At 38.0% G+C, this 20,690-nt stretch overlaps 1 protein-coding gene across 2 annotated transcripts in view; it reads right to left on the bottom strand.

Moving 5' to 3' along the window:
* VPS41 (VPS41 subunit of HOPS complex) overlaps nucleotides 1-13,769 on the bottom strand; it is a 99,021-nt gene extending 85,252 nt beyond the window's left edge. The window contains exons 1-2 of one of the 2 annotated variants that reach the window (XM_015854992.3): nucleotides 13,725-13,769; nucleotides 9,949-9,987 (exon numbers count right to left, since the gene is read on the bottom strand). In XM_015854992.3, coding sequence (XP_015710478.2) covers nucleotides 9,949-9,987; nucleotides 13,725-13,745 — 60 coding nt within the window. In that variant the 5' untranslated portion in view covers nucleotides 13,746-13,769. Of the gene's footprint in view, nucleotides 1-9,948; nucleotides 9,988-12,344; nucleotides 12,625-13,724 lie in introns of those variants that run through there. The other variant, XM_015854994.2, reaches the window with a different exon arrangement.
* Nucleotides 13,770-20,690: the final 6,921 nt, after the last annotated feature.

Genomic DNA, 20,690 nt, shown 5'->3' with positions numbered 1-20,690 from the left:
GTTTGTTTGTTGTTTTGTTTCATTGCAGTAGATGCAAGTAAACTTACCTGATATTAATATATGCTGCATGGAGCATATATGCCACAGAAGTTCTGATCTTATTTGAAAAGATCACTTTATTAGAAAATGGTGAGTAGTTCTGGTCAGAAATGGTGGGAAGGGACAACTTGCCTCTGGATGGTTTTAGAAATCAAATTTCTTGCACTGGAACCCTCAACTTCTTCAATACTTATCTCTGTCAGTGTAATACTAAAAAGAAACAATGTACTCCCACCACTTCATTCACAGGAGTCACAAACTTAAACTCTGGCTCCTCCTCAAAACCAGCATTTAGGTTCCAATTATTGTTAAAAATCATGTAAGTAAAATCTTTACTACTGATGAAAACAGCAATTATTTGTGTTGTGCTTTTCCAGATAATATTTATGTTCCATTACTGTAAAAACTGTATTGGGTCACTATTTTGTTAAATCAAGAAACACAGATTGCCATTCAGAATCCCAACCTTCCATATCTTCCCAGATGCTCATTTCTTCATCTTACCTTCTTTTAAAAGAAAAGAAAAACAAGTCCCAAAGCAAAACAAGAAGAAAATATGCTGCTATTCACTGCAGAGGGAGAGATATCCACTTGGGTTGATGAGTCAAGTGACACAGAGCCAGCAAGGAGAACTATAGTACAATATCTAAATACAGCAAAGTGCAACTTCATCATAACTGCTTTTCCACCTAATAATACAATTCCCAGATTTCTGATTTCTGTTCCTGTCTCAATGGTAAAGAGACTACCTGTGTCATTTTCAGGATTAGGACCCTGACTCAATTTCTCTCAGGGCAATCTCTAACACTAGAAAAATGCTAATAAAATAAAATAAAATAAAATAAAATAAAATAAAATAAAATAAAATAAAATAAAATAAAATAAAATACCACAACCCAAACCTCAAAGGACTTTAACCTTCAAAAGCCCATTTTGCTAGATAGTAAAGGATCTAAAACAAAGTATTATTGCAAGTTGTTATCTTATTTACTATGTTGAATTTAAATACTGTGTGCTTTATTGGATTCCCTTGAGGCTAGAAGTAACTGAGAGAACATAAACCTCTTTCCCTCTAGAACTCCCACATTGAAGTTTAGTCCCACATGGAAATCTAAACAAAATAATAAAAATATGTTAGTTAATTTAAGAAATGAGAAGTGCATCTTAAAGGCCCCTGCTTGGCAATTCAGTCACGCCCTCCCAGGATCTCCCCTGCCTCTCCGGAACAGGTACAGTGCTTTTTAGGGACAACTGGACACTGGAGGAGATGATGGTTCTTCCCTCTTAGTGGTGTTACCAAAGTCTAACCAGATGTCACTTAGCAGCAAAACCTCATCTGCAAAATAAAAACGATCTGCCACTATCATTGGTGACTCTGCTGAAGGGGGAAGAAGGGTCAATATATAGACCAGGCCCACTACACAGAGAGGTCTGTTGCCTACTGAGAACCTGGGAAAAAGACGTAAGGCAGAAACTTCCTACCCTAGATCGGCCCTCAGATTACTATCCCCTATTGTTGTTTCAGGTGAGCAGTGATGATATAGGAAGAACTTCCATAAAGACTTTGAAAAAGGACGTCAGAGCCTTGGGGTGACAAGGTCACGGGTTCAGGAGCACAAGTTGTGTTCTCCTCTATCCCTCGAGTTATAGGGAATGATGAAGGACTTAATATGATGAGCCAACAGCCTAATACCTGGCTCTGAGCCAGGTGTGCCCAGTAGGGGTTTCGGTTTTTTGACCTCTGATCTGTTTGCATGAGACCAGGCCTGCTGGCAACCAACAGGAGTAGCTTCTCCCACTGTTGGAAAGGGGTCTATAAATAGGTAATAAATCAGTAATAAATAGGAGGAGCTGGAGGCCACTGTGTAGACAGAAAGTTATGATATAGTCATATAGTCACCATCATGGAAAAATGGTGGAATGACTTGCACGGCTGGAGCGCTGTGATGGATGGCTACTGACTTTTCAAAAGAGGTAAGCAAGGCAGGAAGGGTGGTGGTATAGCCTTCTATGATAAGAAAGAATGTGAATGCATGGAAATTAATGACAGTGATGATAGGGTTGAGAGCTTATGGGTCAGAATGAAAGTGAAGTCCAATAAGACTGGGAGGGAGGAGTTTACTGTGGAAGACTGCTACAAGCCACCCAACCAGGATGAAGAGGTGGACAAGACACTGTACAGACAGTTGATTGAGGTCTCAGGTCTCTCCTCCTTGTTCCTGTGGGGGACTTCAACTTCCCAGACATCTGCTGGATTTATAATACAGCAGATAGGGAACAGTCCCAGTGGTTCCTAGTGCGCGTGGGAGATAACTTCCTGATGCAGCTGCTGAAGGAGACAATAAGGGGAAGCAAAATTCTGGACCAACAAGTTATTTTAAAGGTGCAGGAGTTGACCATCCCCACAGAAGATGAGACGATGGGCAAGGAGGCCAGTCTTGCTGAACAGAGACCTTTGGCTGGAGCTCAAGGGCAAAAGCAAAGATTACGGACTTTGGAAGAGCAGGCAAGCAACTAATGATAATTATAAGTACATAGTGAAGCTGTGCAGGGAGAAAATTAGAAAAGCTAAAGCCCAGCTAGAACTGGTCTTTTGCCTTAGTGGCCAAGTCAACAATAAATATTTCTATAAATACATCAAGAGCAAGAGGAGGGCTAGGGAGAATCTCCATTTCTTGCTGGGCACTGAGGGCAACATGGTGACCAAGGATCAGAATAAGGCTGAGATACATAATGCCTTCTTTGCCTCAGTTTTTAATAGTAAGACTTGTTACTCCCTGGGAACACAGCCCCCTGCACTAGTAGGTAGGGACAGTGAACAGAATAGGTCTTGCATAATCGACGACGAGATGGTTTTGGACCTGCTCTAAAAGCTGGAATCTCACAAGTCCATGGGGCTGGATGGATTGCATCCTAGAGTGCTGAGGAAGTTGTTGGATGTGGTGGCCAAGCCACCCTCCAACATCCTTGGAAAGTCCTGGCTAACTGGGGTTGTCTCAGTGAGCTGGGGACTGGGAAATGTGATGCCCATCTTCAAAAAGGGCCTGAAAGATGATCCTGGTAGCTACAGACCTATCAGCCTAACAGGTTTACGAATGGGAGATCCTGTTTGACAAACCTGATTTCATTCTATGACAAGGTGACCTGCTTAGTGGATTATGGTAAGGCTGTCGATGTGGTCTACCTGGACTTCAAAAAGGCCTTTGACACTGTCCCTAACATCCTCGTGGAGAAGCTGGCTGACCACAGTTTGAATGGGCATACACTGTCCTGGGTAAAACACTGGCTGGATGGCAGGGCTCAAAGGGCTGTGGTCAATAGAATTAAATCCAGCTGGCAGCCAGTCGTGAGTGCCCCGAGGCTTGGTACTGGGGCTGCTTATATTAAATATCTTTATTAATGATCTTGATGAGGGGACTGAGCACACCCTCTGTAAGATTGGAAAAAACACAGAGTTGGGAGGGAACATTGCTACGCCAGAAGCAATAAAGGCACCACAGAAGGACCTGGATAGAGTGGATTGACAGGCCGAGGTAAATAGTATGAGTTTCAATAAGGCCAACTGTCAGGTCCAGCAGTTTGGTCACAACAATCCCATTCAAGTTCTAATTCATTAGCCTGCCTCACCAAAAACTTTTCAGTTTGTCTTTTCAGACAATTTCCTTCAAAGCAAAGCCATATTATGAAATTATTGATTTCAAGTTACAACCTTGGTAACAATATTAACAAAGATGCAAATTATTCAGGTGGGCAAGGGAGACAGTTATCTTTGTAAAAGACCTGATTACATGGACTGATGCATTTTAATACCACGTTACCACGGGCTCTGCAAGAATTAAAACAGTTTAGAATAAATGTCACAATCATTCAGAATAAATACCAAAAAAGACTGAGCTACCTACCTGTACAATTAGTTTCTGTTCCATAACTACTGCTAAACTAAACAACAAAAAGATGGAAGATGGAAATTTCTAAACCATGATGTTCGGGATTTAGGGAGCTAAAAACCATTTTCCTCTAGTTCTATGGTGAAAATTCAGGGATGTTAGCTCAGTGAAGGAAGTGAAGTGCATAACCTGCCATCCAGCTTTTTTATGATTCCTCTAGGGCAAATCACCAATACCTTTCCAGCATCTGGTTGTAAAATTGGCAAATCTGGATTACAATGTTAAATTTCACACTGCAGTTTTGTGTTCTCCCATGCATTTTCTTCAGGGATTTATTTAATCCCTCAGCCTCTTTGGGAAAATGCAGATATACACCAGGAGCAAGGAATTATGATGATATGGCTGCCTGTGAATATGTATTAAAAAAAGGGCTGCATTCAGAGTATGAAATAACACACAGAAGAAAGGCAAAGCAGTGAGCATTTCATTTCTTCTCAAAACTGTTATGGTATGCAGAATGTCACACTAAATTTCCAGAACACCAATTGAAGATTCACTTGCACAGGTTTGAAGAAACTGGTCATCAGCCAAGTTATGAAGCAGAAATAACACAGACAACATACTGCACATGAGCAATCATCATAAATGGCATGTAATAGAAAAAGTAGTAAAGTCCCTATAGTAAGACTTGGTTCCAATTCAACTCCCACCAATTTCTGTTCTTTCACTGATAGTTTCGTGCAGGGCAAAAAATATCCGAAAACTTTTACACGATTCCGCTTCAGGAATTTAAAAAAAAAAAAAAAAAGAAAAAAAACAACCAACACAGGATCATTCCATCCACTTCAACTGTACCACACTCAGAGGCAGCACAGGACAGGCTGTTTGATCTTCCACGTCCAGATCCAATTCCATGAGTGAAAAATCCAAACAGTTCAACTCTCAACAAAACTACACATTTCTACTTCTATTTTCCCTTTGCTGAGTAAGGAACTTGGGCAAGCATTTGTTTCCTTCACAAACCCAACTTGAGCAGTTGCCACCTTGTGATGTACTGCATACAAAAGCACTACAGTGCGGTTTTGGAAACAGTAATTTTTAAAGTTCCTTTCACCCACTCACCACAATGAAAGAGCTAGAAGGCTAACAGCTGAATGTTCCCACTGCTTTCCATTTTCTACCCCTCGGTGTTATTCTACCCAGATGAATGCATTTAGTCTTTTGGAAAGGCCACATCTGCATACTCAGTTAACACACCAGCTTTGCAATTGCATTTCATTTCTGTAACCTGAGCAGTATTTTTACGTATTCTGCAACACACAGGCAGAACAGACACTTTGGTTAATATTAATAGCTCATTAAATGAAGTATGTAATCTTTACCCAAAACCAAAAGATATTAAAAGAATTTAGCAGCAATCCATTTCTCCTGCAAGTCAATCCTCTAACGATGTATATTATGTTAGTTACTAGTCACTGTAAACTTGTTTTTCTAATTAATATATGAAAAAATTCCATTTAAAATCCAATAAATAATTTACCACGCTCATCCTACTGACTCAAATTGATAAATAATTTGCATGATACATTTTCTCATTAATAAGGAGGATAACTTTCTATTTGGAATTTATATGTATTTTTCTTCTCTTCTCCCTCTTTAAAAGGCCAGTGTCACTTAGAGCCATGCAAGGAGAAGCAATGACTCTCCAGACTGCTCAGATATGTGGAACAGAATATGTTTCCTAAATATTTTTCTCCTGGCTTATGTTTTTAAAACTGGAAATTAAAAAAAAAAAAAAAAAAAAAAGCAACCTAGTATAGAGTTATTCAATAATAAAGACAGAAGCATGATGACATGAAATGATTCACAAAAGGTCATACAGAAAACAAAAAAGCTGCAAGTTGGATTGAATTACAGTAGCCAAGTCTACTTCTCATTAATTTTTTGTTGCATTGGTGATGCTCCTTCAAAAGCTACTAGCCACAGAAGAGCTCACCTCTTCCAGCCCAGTGCTCAGCACTCCATGTTAAGAGGACATTTTGATGGAAACTGAGTATGACAAGGAGCTTTTTTTACCAGATGCTTTATTTACTTGAAACGATTTAATTGCTTTGACCTAATCCGGACCTAGCACACAAGACTTAAGATCTGGAGAGCACTGAAAAGGAAAAGAAAACATCAAGGCTTTTTTTGTTGTCCTCCTTTTAATGCTTACACATTTCATAACTGTGTTCAAGTTCAGATCTGTTTTCAAAACCTTGAAGAATAAAAACACTATCAGTTTCACTGGAAGAAGTGTATGGCCGTGAGATATCCTTATGACAACATAAGCGGTCTGAACACTGGGTTAAAAAAGGATTTCTACAATACCTTCCCCTCTGTAAATTTTCCTATGATTTAGTAATGTGGTGTTTAAATAGCTAAAAGAGAAAATTAAATGCACGTATCCTTTACACAAGGGATCAGCAATCAAAGATCAGGAAACAGGCAAAAAAGTTAAGACTGGGAGACATAAAAATGGAAGGGCTCGAATGGAAACATACAACGCTATACAGCAGAGAGATATGATCACTAACAAACACAGGTACCTAATGAAAAAGAGCAAGGCACATATTAACGCAGCATTTTAACCTTAAGAATATAAATTATCATTATTCAAAACTTTTTGCACAAAATGAGCATCTGCCTTCCTTGTTTTATTTAGCAGGCCAAAAATACAGAACAAAAACTTAAGTCTGAAATGCAAGGCACACAAAAATCAGTGAAATTCCTCACATAATCACTGAGTTGTTTTACAGGCCAAAGCACTAGTTTTATGATTCCACTGACACTTCTTTTGAAAAAAGTCCTTGCGATAGAAATAAGTACTGGAACAAGACTATCTGCTTGTATGCCAAGTAGTAAATTAGAAAGGAAAAAACATTAATAAATAACTAGCCAGATTTCGGGATGATAACTTTGCTCTGATTCTCTTATCAAGAAAGAAGGCTCCATTTCCATTTCATGAATTTTATTTAATCAGTTGAAAGTAAAATATTTTCCTTAGGACACTTCACAATGGCCCATTATGTAATATAACAGAATTCTCATACTAAAAGCAAAACTTTCAAAGCAGCAACAACTTTAATGCCAGAAAAATACTCTTATGCATCCCACTTTACCACCATGTTGCACTGCTACAGAAGAAAGCTTGAGTACTGTCTTACAGATTCATTAGCTTCATCTTTTGCTAATTCACTAACAAAAGCTAAGACGGATCTGCCAGAAAGAAAACAACTCAGTTAAGAGTCGGATATTACTGAAATAGACACACTGCAAAAACAGATAAATAATTTGAAATCAGAAAGTCAGACTTAGACCATACCTAATTTTTAAGACTTTTTTTTATTCCACAGTTTATGAACAGCTCAAAGTTAGATTACTTCCTTGTCTGTTTTTAAGGTCTCATCACACGTGACAGTCCCAACAGCCCCAGGTGCTTCACAATAAAATCAAACAAGCTGTTGAAACTACATTGTACTAGGACTTTTCTGATAAACCTGAGCAGGCTCAACCTCAAATGCATCCTGCTTGATAAAGAAGTTGTGAGAAGTAAAGCAAGTATACCTCATAAGCACAATTTGCAACAAACCACACAGAAGAACCAAACCAAACCAACAAATGAACAAAATGAAACACACACCAAAGATAATGACTGAGCAGAAATAAATTACCAAGCCAAGTACATTTTTCTTTTGAGAACTAAAATATGGCATTAGATAGACCGTTTCCTCATCATAACAGAATAATCACAAAATCACCAAGGTTGGAAAAGACCTACGAGATCATCCAGTCCAACCATCCACTGATCATCAACAGTTCTCACTAAACCATGTCCTTCAACACAACACCAAAACATTCCTTCAACACCTCCAGGGTTGCTGACTCCACCGCCTCCCTGGGCAGTCCATTCCACTGCCTGACCACTCTTTCAGGGAAGTAATATTTCCTAATGTCCAGCCTGAACCTCCCCTGGCGCAGCTTGAAGTCATTCCCTCTAGTCCTATCACCAATTGCATGAGAGAAGAGGCCGACCCCCAGATCACAACAACCTCCCTTCAGGTAGTTATAGACAGCCTGTCATATATTAGCCTGTTAAGACGAAAATTAAGTTTACAAAACACCATATGTAAAGATATGAAATAAAAGTCTAAGTTGTACTGTAGTTATCAGGAAAGGTTCACTGCATTTCTACAAGTGCTGACACACTGAAATGCCTGCTTAACATATGAACAGATGCATCACCTCTGCTAATTAATACCTCTTGATTTTACACATTCTGACTTATCAGATGGGAAGTATTAAACACATTTAAGCAGCTTTAAGAACTGAATTTACTAGGAAGAGAGAATTTGTAAGCAAACTTACAGTGAGGAGCTCTTTGATGACACATATTCAAAATGGTCACATTTGTGGACTCCCATATTTGAGGTTTATTATAAAGCTTTGCCACTGAGCCTATGCAAACATTCTGGCATTTGATAAAGAACATGCCATTCAAAAGAAATCAAGCAGGTAGCAAATTAGGATTAACTGCTAATAAAGGAATGACATTAAAGGAGTTGCTGCATAAAAGAGAATCACTGTGCATTTGATTCTTTAATAAGGCAATGAAACAACAATGTAAGAGGTACAGAAAAAAACAACACACATTCTGTATTTTGTTTATACATCCAGTCCAGACAGGGACATCATTTACTCAAAAACAGTTATTTAAAATTATCTTCCTCCATAATAAAATAGATTGCTGTAATATAACCTGTATACATCATATGATCTCTGAAACCAATAGTAATAACTTCCAATTTTATGGAAACAATTTAAATGAAATTAAGTGCAACCAGTTGTATATGTAAAAACCTTTATTATTGTGATGGCAAGACCTCTACAAAATCCATGCCTTAAATATTGTTTTTAAGGGTTCAAAGAGGACACTGGCTGCAAGGATTATAAACCTAGCTTATAGAACTGCCCCCATAAGATCCATCCCAAAGTATGCGCCACCCAAAAGAAATCACATAGATTTATAATAACAAGAAGTAAGCAGAGCTATCAGTTTGACCTGATTAGTGGCTAACCTTCAAATAGTACTAACAAACATTAACAACATCTAGATAGACGTGGTTATTCTAGCACTATTTTTTATACCACCTTTGATTAGACAAAAGCAGTATCATACTTAATGAAGAATAAACAAAAGTACAATAACCTAGCAATACTATTCTAAAAAATGCTGAGTATTTGGCCTGGTCACAGTTTACAAGCACTTCACATTAAGGTCCCTCCACACCACTCAGTGTGGTTCTAGACTGAACATATTTCATCCTAGGCAAAAAGCCATAGGTCATAGAACGGTCTGGGTTGAAAAGGACCACAATGATTATCTAGTTCCAACGCCAAAAAGACTCCGTCCTCAGCAGCTGCCCCATACAGTAACACACAGGGGCCAAAGAAATCTCTGCTTCTTCCTAGGACCACCCTACAGTGCCAGCACAGCCACACCCAGAAAGCAGAGGAAGAAGCTATTCCATGGTAAAACAAGCTACACCTTTGCTGAAAGATTCTTTCCAAAACCACTACTGTGGCCTCTGCAGAATCCACAACTCTGCAGATTAGCATTTGCGCCTGTTTTGTACCTATGCCTGAAGGGTGAGGATTTGGCACTAGATGAAGAAAATATCTTACTTTAACGTACTATCAGTGCATATATAATTATACCGTCGATTAAATTTTCATTTCTTTCATATGTAAATAGAAGTGCATACACTTGAATTTTTCTCTTAAGTTTCCTACAATTTGGTGACTGTGGATTTTTAAATATAGAGAAGCACTTAATAGCAAATCACAGCTCCTCTTAAATAACTGAATTGCAGCTTAACATTCCTCACCATACTGTACCAGCAGAACTTCTAAATAAGCAGCTACCAAAACAAACCAGTGATGGCTGTATTTTTCTAAACCGACAGAGGACAAACAGGCTTACCTCAGATTCATCTGTTGATTCCTCATTAGACCTGGTTTCCTGAAAACAGGGCAAAGAAAAAAAAGAGAAAATTAGCTAAGTCCATACATAACCCTAAATGAGTGAGCAATAGTTCCCCTTTTAAAGTATTTTTAAACCTTTATTAAGAGACAAAAATGAAAGCAACTTAAAGTTCAGTGATTCTCAACATTCCAGAAGTTGTTATCCTTCCCATTCACACCTACATCACGCGCATCTAATCTAGTGCCACACTGACACTCAGTGGCACCAGGTGACTATGAGACTACTGTACCCTGCCCAAAAAGGAAGGGTGAAGCATGTCCTCTTTGAAAGCTTTCCTTCCCTCCAGAAGCATTAAGTTTTACAAAGCAATGCCTCATGCCTTGACTTATGAGGCAGAATGGCATTTTCTTATTAAGCTCCTGTATTCAACTTAGTACAGTTATTTTAAAACTAAACACCTTCAAGCCATTTTCCACAGAAGTCAGAATGTAGTGACTTTTTCCTTCCTTCATATATCAATGCAATCCGAGTGGCTTTCTCTTGCCTTTGAAGCAACTGTAACTTTAAAGCATCTCTCTCTGGCAAGACAATGAATCTTACTGTTCTACCAAAAAAAAAAATAAAAAATCTACGTTGACTCCTGCTAATCTCTCACCTGTCCACTGGTAAAATCTGCTGATGCAACGCCTCCTCAAAGAAGTCAGCAAAATGAAGATTTACTTAACGCATTTATTGCTATCAATTGCAATAAAAGGTTGCAACTAACACGCTGACAATGAATGTAAGCATTTTAACAACAAAATATGATACAAGCAAAGAACGAGCAAGTGAGAAGGCAGCATTTCAAACCTTATAAAGTAATATTTGGATACTATGATAAATAGGTAGGGAATTTCATCTGAGAAGGGGAAAAAAAAAAAGAAAAAAAAAAAAGAAAAAGAAGAAAAGGACAGTTACCAACAGTCTAAGGATAAAGGGAAAGGGAAATAAGTTAATGCACTGATGACCAGTGTCATCTTTAGTTTGCCATGTTTATTTATTTTCCCCATTTATAAAAGCCACTGACTGTCACCTTTAGGCAAAAAGCAAATGCCTGGTCTGCATTACTTGCTGGAAGTTCATTGCTAGTGACCATCACAACTGATTACAGATACCGGATATGGGAGAGAAGTAAAGCTATGTTTTTCTACTTGAAACTCACTGCAAGATGTAACCACGATTGCTGCCACCTTACTACATACAGCCAGGTCCATCTCTAAACCACGTACTCCAGGGGATGGTTATCTAGATAGTCTGTATTTAGGAGTAAAAATAGGAAAACGCAAGTAGAAGGAATATGGAAGTCAAGAAGAGATGAGGAGGGATTAAAACTCAGGTATCCTTTAAGGTTAGGCTTAACTTTCATCACTGTGGCTCAGTCTCCCCACCTGTCCTGAATAGTTACCTTTCAGAAAATAGTAATTTTGTTACATATGAGCACAATCTCTCTGCATTTTAAGTTCTGTAATAACCAAATGATGAGAGAACTAAAATATCAGGATGCAAAACTGGCAGCCTATTGGACAAGCTATAGCACACACAGTCCACTGCAAAATATCACTAGATTAACATAAAATTTGCCTGTTTTCTGAACACTAAGATTTGCATATTCAGCTCCTTTGTACAGAAATACATCAGATACATCATTTTGAAATTATCGTACAGTTCACATAGTTTTCATCTGAAGGATAATGTGCTTGGGAAAAAAAAAAAAAAAAGAAAAAAAGAATCTGCCTGTTTTCTCTAAATAAGCATTTAGAACAAGTGACATTTTTGCTTCTACACAGGATATTTTAGTGCAGTTACACCACTTACATTTTTCCCCTTGCTTTTTGTTTTGGTTACTGAGAAAAACAAGAGGTAGTGAAACAAAAGCGACAAGAATTCTCAGAGGGAGCTCACTAAGTAACACCACACAGAATGGCTCACACAGGTGCACAGCAAAGTTACGGCTTACTTGCTGTTGATCCTTACATCCATTTTGTCACTCAAAACAATAAAGATTGCACTAAATTGCAAGTTGTTATGTGAAAGGCCATCCTTGGAAAATAATGCCCTACAGAACCATGATGCACCATAAGTTGATTCAAATAAACTATGTGAACCATGAGAATACCAACCTATGCTGCTAACGCTGCTGTATTAGCAATCCACTGCAATTGCTGCTGCAAAATTTCATAAACAGGACAGAAATTCAGACAAGTGTTTTATATTCTTTATGATTAACTAAAGAAAATATCACTGAATAATTCAAAAGGAGTCTTGGCTTGGGAAACAAATGCAGAAACTGTATTTGTTCCCTGACAACAGTTATGCTGAAGGTATTTAAAATCAACTTGTACCAACTAACTCACTTGCTAGAAACTTGCTGAGAGAAGCCTTTTTCCACAGAAATCTCCTACCAGCACAGGCAAACTGGGGTTCTGTCAGGTTGCTTCTCCCTTTCACTGACTCACAAAACAAGAGGATTGTACCCCACTTCTACTTCTAACTGTGGAAATTCCTCAGCAGGGAATCAGAAGATGATCAGAGTCTCAAATCATGTAGAAATGACTGCCATTAGTAGGTCTCAGACTCTAGGGTAAAATCGGAAGTACGCTTCAGACAGATAGCAAATGCTGTTGCTCAAACAGCCTAAGAATAGAGAAAGAGAAAATAGATGAGGAAGTCACAGAAATGCAAAGTAATCTCTGATCATTACAGTCTCACATTCTGTAGATCCAATATGAATTTTCAATAGATTTTTAACTTGGCTTTCTAATACAGTGGATACAAGGTTTACAAAACCAGATGTTTAATCGTATTACTTAAACCTGCTGGGAAAGGAAAATTGTGAAACCTGGATTTCAAAGGAACTGCATGACTCCATTCACAACATACACATTCCTTTCAGTCAAGCTGTACAAACACTGTACAGAAAATAAACAGAAGAGAGTGTGGTACCTTTAATTATGTCACGATTATGAAAACCACAAACTGTTTTAATCTCTTACTTTATTAAAAAAGGTAAGAAAATTTATCAGGATTGGTTTTAACCTAAGGGCTTTCTGAAGAGTTATTACAGTTAAAAGTTTACCAAATTAGACAAATAAGCCTCCCAGCAAAAGAATCCACCCTCTCATAACAAAATCTCTGGAAGCTTCATTTCCAGCTTTAATTTTATTGTTTTCTTGGGAGTGAGTTTGAAAAGGGAGTGCTTTACAGAAGACAGTCCCACCAGAGAACCTCAGGTCACAAGCACTAAAAGGCTGCACCAATCCTCAGGAGACTCCACTACTGAGATGAATTCACATCCCCTGCACCACTCACCACAGGTGAGCTTCTCATCCATCCCAGAGAGGCCCTTCCCTTCCTTCAGCCCTTTAATCTCTCCCCTACAAGGGTGCCAGCTGCATTTCAATCACCCGACCTCAGCTGCTATGGGTTCCATATCAGATGTCACCTAAACCCAGCACCCCCCGCTACCGGCTGTCTACTTTCAGACACACGCAGCTAACGAGGCGGGGGTAACTGGAAGTTCCTTTTACTTCCTCTATCTCCTTTCCTCCAGCTCAGCGAGGCTCCAAGCGCTGTTGCCGACACGCCGCCGGCCCGCGCAGCCCCGCCGCCAGGGCTGCCTCCCCCCCCGCCTTTCACGCTCGCCGTGCCCTGCGCTTCCAGTGGCCTCCCCGCTCCCCGTCCAACTCCTCGCCCATCGGCGGGACAGTGCCCTTACGGCCCATCTCGGCCTCTACCTTCTCCGCAGCTTCCGCCATGGCGCGGCCAGCTAGCCGTCATGTGAGGGCAAGGAGGCGGAGGGCGGAGGCAGCTGGGAAATGTAGTTTGTGTGGTGGCTGGCTCGTCTGTCCTTTGTAACTCGCTCTTCCTAATTGGATCTGCCTGTCTGTGAGGATGAGGCCCATTAACGAGCGCTCACCGGAACAGCATTTGGGCTGCTGTGACAGGAAGACCTTACAAAGCCTACATTTCTTTCTACAGTTCTACGTGCTTACCCTCACTAACTATCAGTGCCCATAATATATAAATAATAATATAAATAATGCTTAGCAACTTGGGCTGTTAGGCTGAAAACAGATGATTGTAAGGTCATAGAGTAGAAGTTAAATGCAGATAGTATTAATGTGACAACAACCTGTTCCAGTACCTCACCACCCTCTGAATAAAAAAAATAAATAAATAAAATAAAAAATTATTCCTAACATTTCATAATGGCAGGCTGCGATTAGATCTCTCCAAAGCCTTATTTTATCCAAGCTGAACAAGCCCAACTCCCTCAATATTTATTTCTCCATAGTAGAGGTACTTCAGCACTTTGATCATCTTCCTGGCTCTCCTCCGGGCCCATTCCAACAGTTCCACTTCTTTCCTGTACTGACGATCCCCAGGCTTAGACACAGAACTCCAGATGGGGCCTCACAAGGGCAGAGTGGAAGGAGACAATCACCTCTCTCTCCCTGCTGGCCATCTCTCTTCTGATGCAGCCCGGCATACTATTAGCATTTTGCTCATGTCCAACTTTTCATCCATCGGGACTCTGTGTGGCTGCTCTCAATTGAATTCTTCTGCCAGTCTGTGCTTCTATCTGGGATTGCCTTGACTCAGGTGCAACACCTTGCACTTGGCCTTGTTAAGCTTTATTAGGCTCTTGTGTGCACACTTTTTGAGCCTGTTCAGGTCCCTCCAGATGGCATCCCTTCCTTCTGTTGCATCAACTTCAAGCTTGGTGTCATCAGCAAACTTGCTGAGAGTAAGATGTTAAGCTGCTGTTGTACAAGATATTGTTAAGACCTCAGCTGGGATAAAGTGTAAATTTCAAACCGCCTTTGTTCAGAAAAAGATGAATCCAAATCTAGTGAGTGTCAGCTCTGTCTATGGCAGGTGGTTTGAGTTTGACGATCAAGAATGTCCCTTCCAGTCTAAACCATTCAGTAATTCTATGAAAGGGAGCAAAAGACAACTGGAAGGTTCACAGAAGTTTCAGGGTCTGTTCTGCTGGCTTTTTCAGTCTAGAAATAAAAAGGAGCTGAAGAGGGAAAAGTGCTACTAAAGTGAAAGGTATGAGAGGAAATAGGTTCCACCATTCTCAGTGCATTTAGGCTAGAAATGAGAAGTAGGTTCTTGTGTATTGGTCCTCTGAAGAATCTCGCTGGCAAGAAATGTAACTGATTACAAGAGTCATAATAAACTTCTGTAAGAGACTGCAAGAGCTGTTTGTTGATAGCTCTGTAGCTTACTCAAAAAAATTGTTCCGGTCTTGTTCTGAGCTCCTTCAGTCTTAGTCCTGATGAAACAAAGAAAAAAATACCATTGCTGTCAATGGAGTCAGGATGTGTCCTGTATATCATCTGGTACTTGAAGACTGTATATGTAGTGAAAGGAAAGTTTGCCTGCTATCTTGTTTGGTTCTTTTTCTTGTGCTCCACATTTAGGAAAAGAAATGATTAGGAGTTTGGAACTTTGGTTCTGGTTTTTTTTTTCCTTTTTGTTTTCTTAAACAGAGATATTTTGTGATGTATTTTAAACTGGAATGAGCTTTAATAACTGACTTTATAAATGCCAAGAAAAAATAAAGTGTAAAGGAAAGGATGGCAGATCTTGTAAACTTGGCTATTATAACATATAACAAGGCACATTTGTTACAAACGGAGCAGTTGAAGAACAGCTGTTCCTGTTTTCACTGCAATAGAGTAAGTGGTATAAACAATGTGATTTACGTACAGCATATTACTTATGCCTGACAGAAATGTGCAAATGTGTTGGTTTGGTGTTTTGTTTTGTTTTTTTTGTTCTTCCTTAGTCTTAAGGTATGAATTCAATCCACCATGATTATGGGGTTTTATTGTGTCAGGGAAATTTAACATGTGAGAATTTGATTCTGCCACCTCTCCCACACCCCATCTTCCAAAAGTGCTGACAGCCATCACATTGCAGTGACAACAGTGGGTCTGAACGTTTTTCAGCACCTTATATGTAGCATTCAGCATCTTTTGTCCTAAGAACATCCAAGTCAACCTTTGGAGAGAAGTTGAGGTGTAGTTTAGCATGGGTGGACTTCATAAGTTCACTTCCTGCCTAAGGGAAATAAATGTTCAACCCTAACCATAAAAGGTGCTCTATCTGCCAGCATGTGGATCTGGAGTTTTGGTGGAGTTACTTGTACACGTGAGAGATGTTTGAGATCCCGGCTTAGCACCTAACTTTAAAGATTAGGAAGAGCATCTTTGCTCAGATTCTTCTCAAGTGATAGTCTAGCTTTAACTTGATTCACCTAAAGTAGTACTTTCCCTAAGTCTTTGTAGGTGAAGATTTCAGACGTACCATGATGATTTTCATGTTTGTAGCACCTAGTTTAATTCCAAGTTGACAGGAATTCCTCAGAACAATTACAAAAGGGTACTGAAATTCCCATCAGCTTTCTAAAATTCGAGTCTGTCAGTATATTTTTATTTACCTTTTGCCAAAGAAATTGGAATTATCATTGAAACGTGGACCTTGACCATCATTCAGATTCTAAATACTGGCTAGAATTTTTCTCTCTTGCTTTTAACACACTTTCGACCTGACTACTGTGAAACCTAGCAAGTAACAAGTATCCATGCCATTTGGTAGAGATTATTGTATTTCAGGCTCCAAGAGCTCTCAGTTGCTCTCAAGTAGGACTGATTCATTCAACAAAATATTCAGCTGGGTTATCTCTCTCCACTTTCACCACTTCTTATTCAGTTAAAAAAAAAGGAAAAAAAAAAAAAAAAAAAAAAAAGACGGTTTTGTCTGTAATTTAATAGCATTTAAAAACACTCTGCTGGATAAAACATAGCTAATATTGTTGTCAGAACAATAGAAGTTCAAAGGTTTTCCTCTTACAGTTTGTTTGTAGACAGAAAATTGCAAAGGCTTTTCTTTTTTTCACTTGCTATCAAAGAATTATTTCTTTGAAGCTACTTTCAATTTGTACCATAGCTTCCCCTTGTACTTTAAAAAATGATACTATTTCACCTTCTAGCATTATAAGGTTTTGCAAATGTTTGCTTTCTTCTTTTTTTTGTCCCCTTCTAAAAACTTTTATGAAATTTCCTCCTGAGATAAGTAACAGATGCTGACTATAAACGCTCTTTTAATTATAAATCAAAGAATCATGTGAATATATTTTAGTGTCTTGAAAGTAGGCAAATTGTGCTCATAAAATCGTGCTCTTATGCAGCTCTTCATAGCATTAGTCATTAACAAAGATAAATAAGTACTTTTTGTTAAAAATAGGAGCACAATACGAACATCATAGTGACTGTCTTCTTTAATTGGATCTAAAGGTTACCTCATGTGGTTAACTATATCATCAAAAAGGCAAAGAGAGAAAAGAAAGCACACAGTATTGCTATGTCCCACCACTGTGGCAAATTAACTAAATATAAATAGTTTTCTGTTTTTTGTTTGTTTGTTTGTTTTTTAAGAAAGAGTGATAAGGATATCACAAACTTTGCTACAAATTCCTTTAAAAAGTTGATCCCTGTTCCCAAACACTTGACACTTTTCAAAATTACAGTGAATTATTTTCAAATCTTTTAGAAATAGCATTTTACTTGATCTTTTCTTCCTTCCTCCAATCCTCTCTCCCTGTTGTGTTTCTTTTGCTTCCTTTTTCCCTCTCGACTCTCAGGCAGTGTTTATTGAGTGATACCTTCTTGTGCCGGGTAGGGCACACAAAGAAGATGAAAAAGTATGAAGAACAGTGAACAAGGAAAAAGCCAGTACAATTACCCATTTGTTAAAGATGAACAAGAGGTATATGTTAAGAGAGAGGTAGTAAGGGACCCTCTTAAAAATCATATAGTTAAAAATTGTAAGGGTCCAGTAAAGAAGGAGCATGTCTGAAATTGAAAAATGATTATATTATAAGAAAATTTCATAGATCTGTGGATTATGAAGCCAGAGAAAAATAGCACTGTGATTTAATCTGAACTCTTCTCTAACATGGGCCATGAAATTTACCTGAATTAATTCCTCTCTTTGTGCCAGTTTTTTAAAAGGAAAGCATATCCTTGACATAATGTTTCCAATTATATAGATCTTACTGCACTTCTGATAAGTAATTTCAAGGACAGCTATACTCACTGCTAGAAAAATAAAGAATGTGAAATTATGTCTTCCCAGGTCACAGCCGTGGTCCACCTGGCCTAGCACTTAGTCTTTTATAGTGGCACTCAGAGATGCAGTTTTCAGGAGCACACTTAAGCCTAACTGCTGAGCTACACACCCCGTGTTTTTCCCCAGCATGCCACTAGGGATACTAGATTGTCCATCCTTTAATACTCCTGCTAATGAACCCACCACTCATCAATTTGTCTCTTGTGGATGTGCTGATATTGCTTGCCACTCCTGAGGCAAAGATGCCCAGAAATTCTCTGCTTACTGTTAAAGAAGTTGGTGGGCTTTTGGTGTTTTTTTTCTTTCCATTTTTAATTGCTCTACTACAGATCTCCTGTCAATTTTGGTCAGTGCCCCTTTGTTCTAATTCTGCAGGACATAATGATTTTCTATTTTCACTATTTACATTTAAATTTGTCTAATATCAACTTTGACCCACTCCATTATGACCACTACTGCATCACTCACCAGCAACTTTCAAAAGTTCACTGTTATCAGCCTTCCATTCCCCACATAAGTACTCAAACCCTAATTCAAAATAGCTGGAATGGAATGGAGTGGAATGGAAAGTCCACCGAGTCTTTCATAGAAGACATTTTACATCCTGCAAATCATTTTTGTGACTGTTGTCTGCTCTGTTGCCATCTTTCTTGCTTTGTCCTGACTTGAATATAATTGTATTAATGTTAAACTAATGCAAGAAATTCACCTTTTTTGCAATTATTTTATTATTATGAATACCATTCATTCTCATCAGAATCATACCATAACTATCTGTCATTCAGTCTTTTAAATTCATTCTCCTTCCCAATCGAATTGAAGCACTACTTGTATTTAATTCCGATAGTGCTGACTTTTTTTTTTCTCCTTCCCATAATATGTATTTTATGATTCCAAACTTTTAATTTACAGTTATGGCCATTACTTTCTTCTTTTCGAAACAAAGCATAGAAATGAAACTATAGTATAAAATTATAATGGATGCTTTTATGCTTCCTCAAGAAGAGTTTTTTGGGATTCTTTTATGTCTTGATTTGGAGTCCTGTGTGTTCTTTTTCACATTTCTGATTTATATGTTCCTTCTAGCTGCTTATTCACTGGTTTCATCTTTTAATAGCAGCATTTGTGTTTGTTTCCAATCAGGGCCAAACACAAATATAGTATGAGTCATGAGCATTTTCATCAAAGAAAACACTCAGACTAGTCAAATTTGAAAATCATGTGTAACACTTGTAAGAATTTTAATAGCAAATAGTATTATTTGGTACAAGAATCTTAAGAAGTAGCTTAAAATTTAATCCCAATGTTCATATCTAGGTTATGTTCATTTTAAGAAATTGGACTACTTTCCAGTTTGCAAGAACTGCTGTCCATCTTTACAAGTGAGACCAATCTGTAAAAGAAAATCCAGGATCCCAATTCCAAAAACTTCTGTCTGGGTTACAATAATGTTAACAATGCATTTGTGACTTTAACGGAACTATTAATCACATTTAGTATGATCAACCATTTGTCATCTATTTTATGTGCCATATGGAAATCCTTAGTATTACTGAATTAATGAGACATTTTTTGTTTATATTCCTGTTTCAGGTTTCACTAGCAAGAGAATCCTGGTTCCCAAGGTGACTGGTGTAGATTAGCTTGAGTTAATTGCTTTTTCATGAGTTTTTGTGAATTTTAAGTACCTATTTAAGTTCTATTAAATAAGTATAATTTATAATAATAAATAATTAAGTACCTATTAAGTTTAAAGTTTTTGAGTTCTTTTATAGGTCTTCCTATAGGTCTTTCCACCTGAAACAAAAGTGGTATCTTTTTTGATCTTCTTGTGGATTTTTGATTTCAAGATGTAAAAACCACTTATTGTATACGCTTTCAAAATAACTCTCTCCCTCTACACACGCACACGCAATTGCCCCTATAAAGTAATATCTTCAGAAGCAGATTCTTATCTCCATTACCTGCGAAACTGATATAATTTTATTTGTTGATTTCAATACAAAAATATTTAGACCAACTTTTTCTGCTTTTGTAAATCTCACTATTGTTCTTCTGAAAATTAATGTGTAATAAATAAATACTTTAAATGTTGGCATCTAAAGTTTTGATACAGAAAATTCCACTTCCCTTGTAGCTGTGTTTTATCTTAACTTGGAATCCGAGGGGTCAAATCACCCAAGCCTGGTAAGATTCTCTCCTATTCCGTTTCTTCACAAGTGTTATTTCTGATAATTATTTTTCCTTACTTCTTCTGATATGCAGTGTTATTGAAGGTTTTAATGGAGTCAGTGTTAAATAGATCACTGGAAAATCTATTCTGTATTTACAGGGAAAAACACTTTTCTTCTTCTTCTTCTTGACATGTACTTAACCTCAAGGAAAAATACTTAGCTTTCCACTTATTTAAATAGTGTATATAATGTACAGGAAATGATTGATGAGGTTATCAGAGTTCCTACCCCAGGAATACTATATGCTTTCTGTACATAATATTCTGGTTATAGCCATTACACTAACATTCCAAACTGAATTTTTGACTTTGCTATCTTTGCATA

Source organism: Coturnix japonica, chromosome 2, assembly GCF_054131305.1.
Source record: "Coturnix japonica strain WE chromosome 2, WE-NBRP24, whole genome shotgun sequence".
NCBI classification, from domain to species: Eukaryota; Metazoa; Chordata; class Aves; order Galliformes; family Phasianidae; genus Coturnix; species Coturnix japonica.
This window is presented reverse-complemented; position numbering and strand designations above follow the sequence as displayed.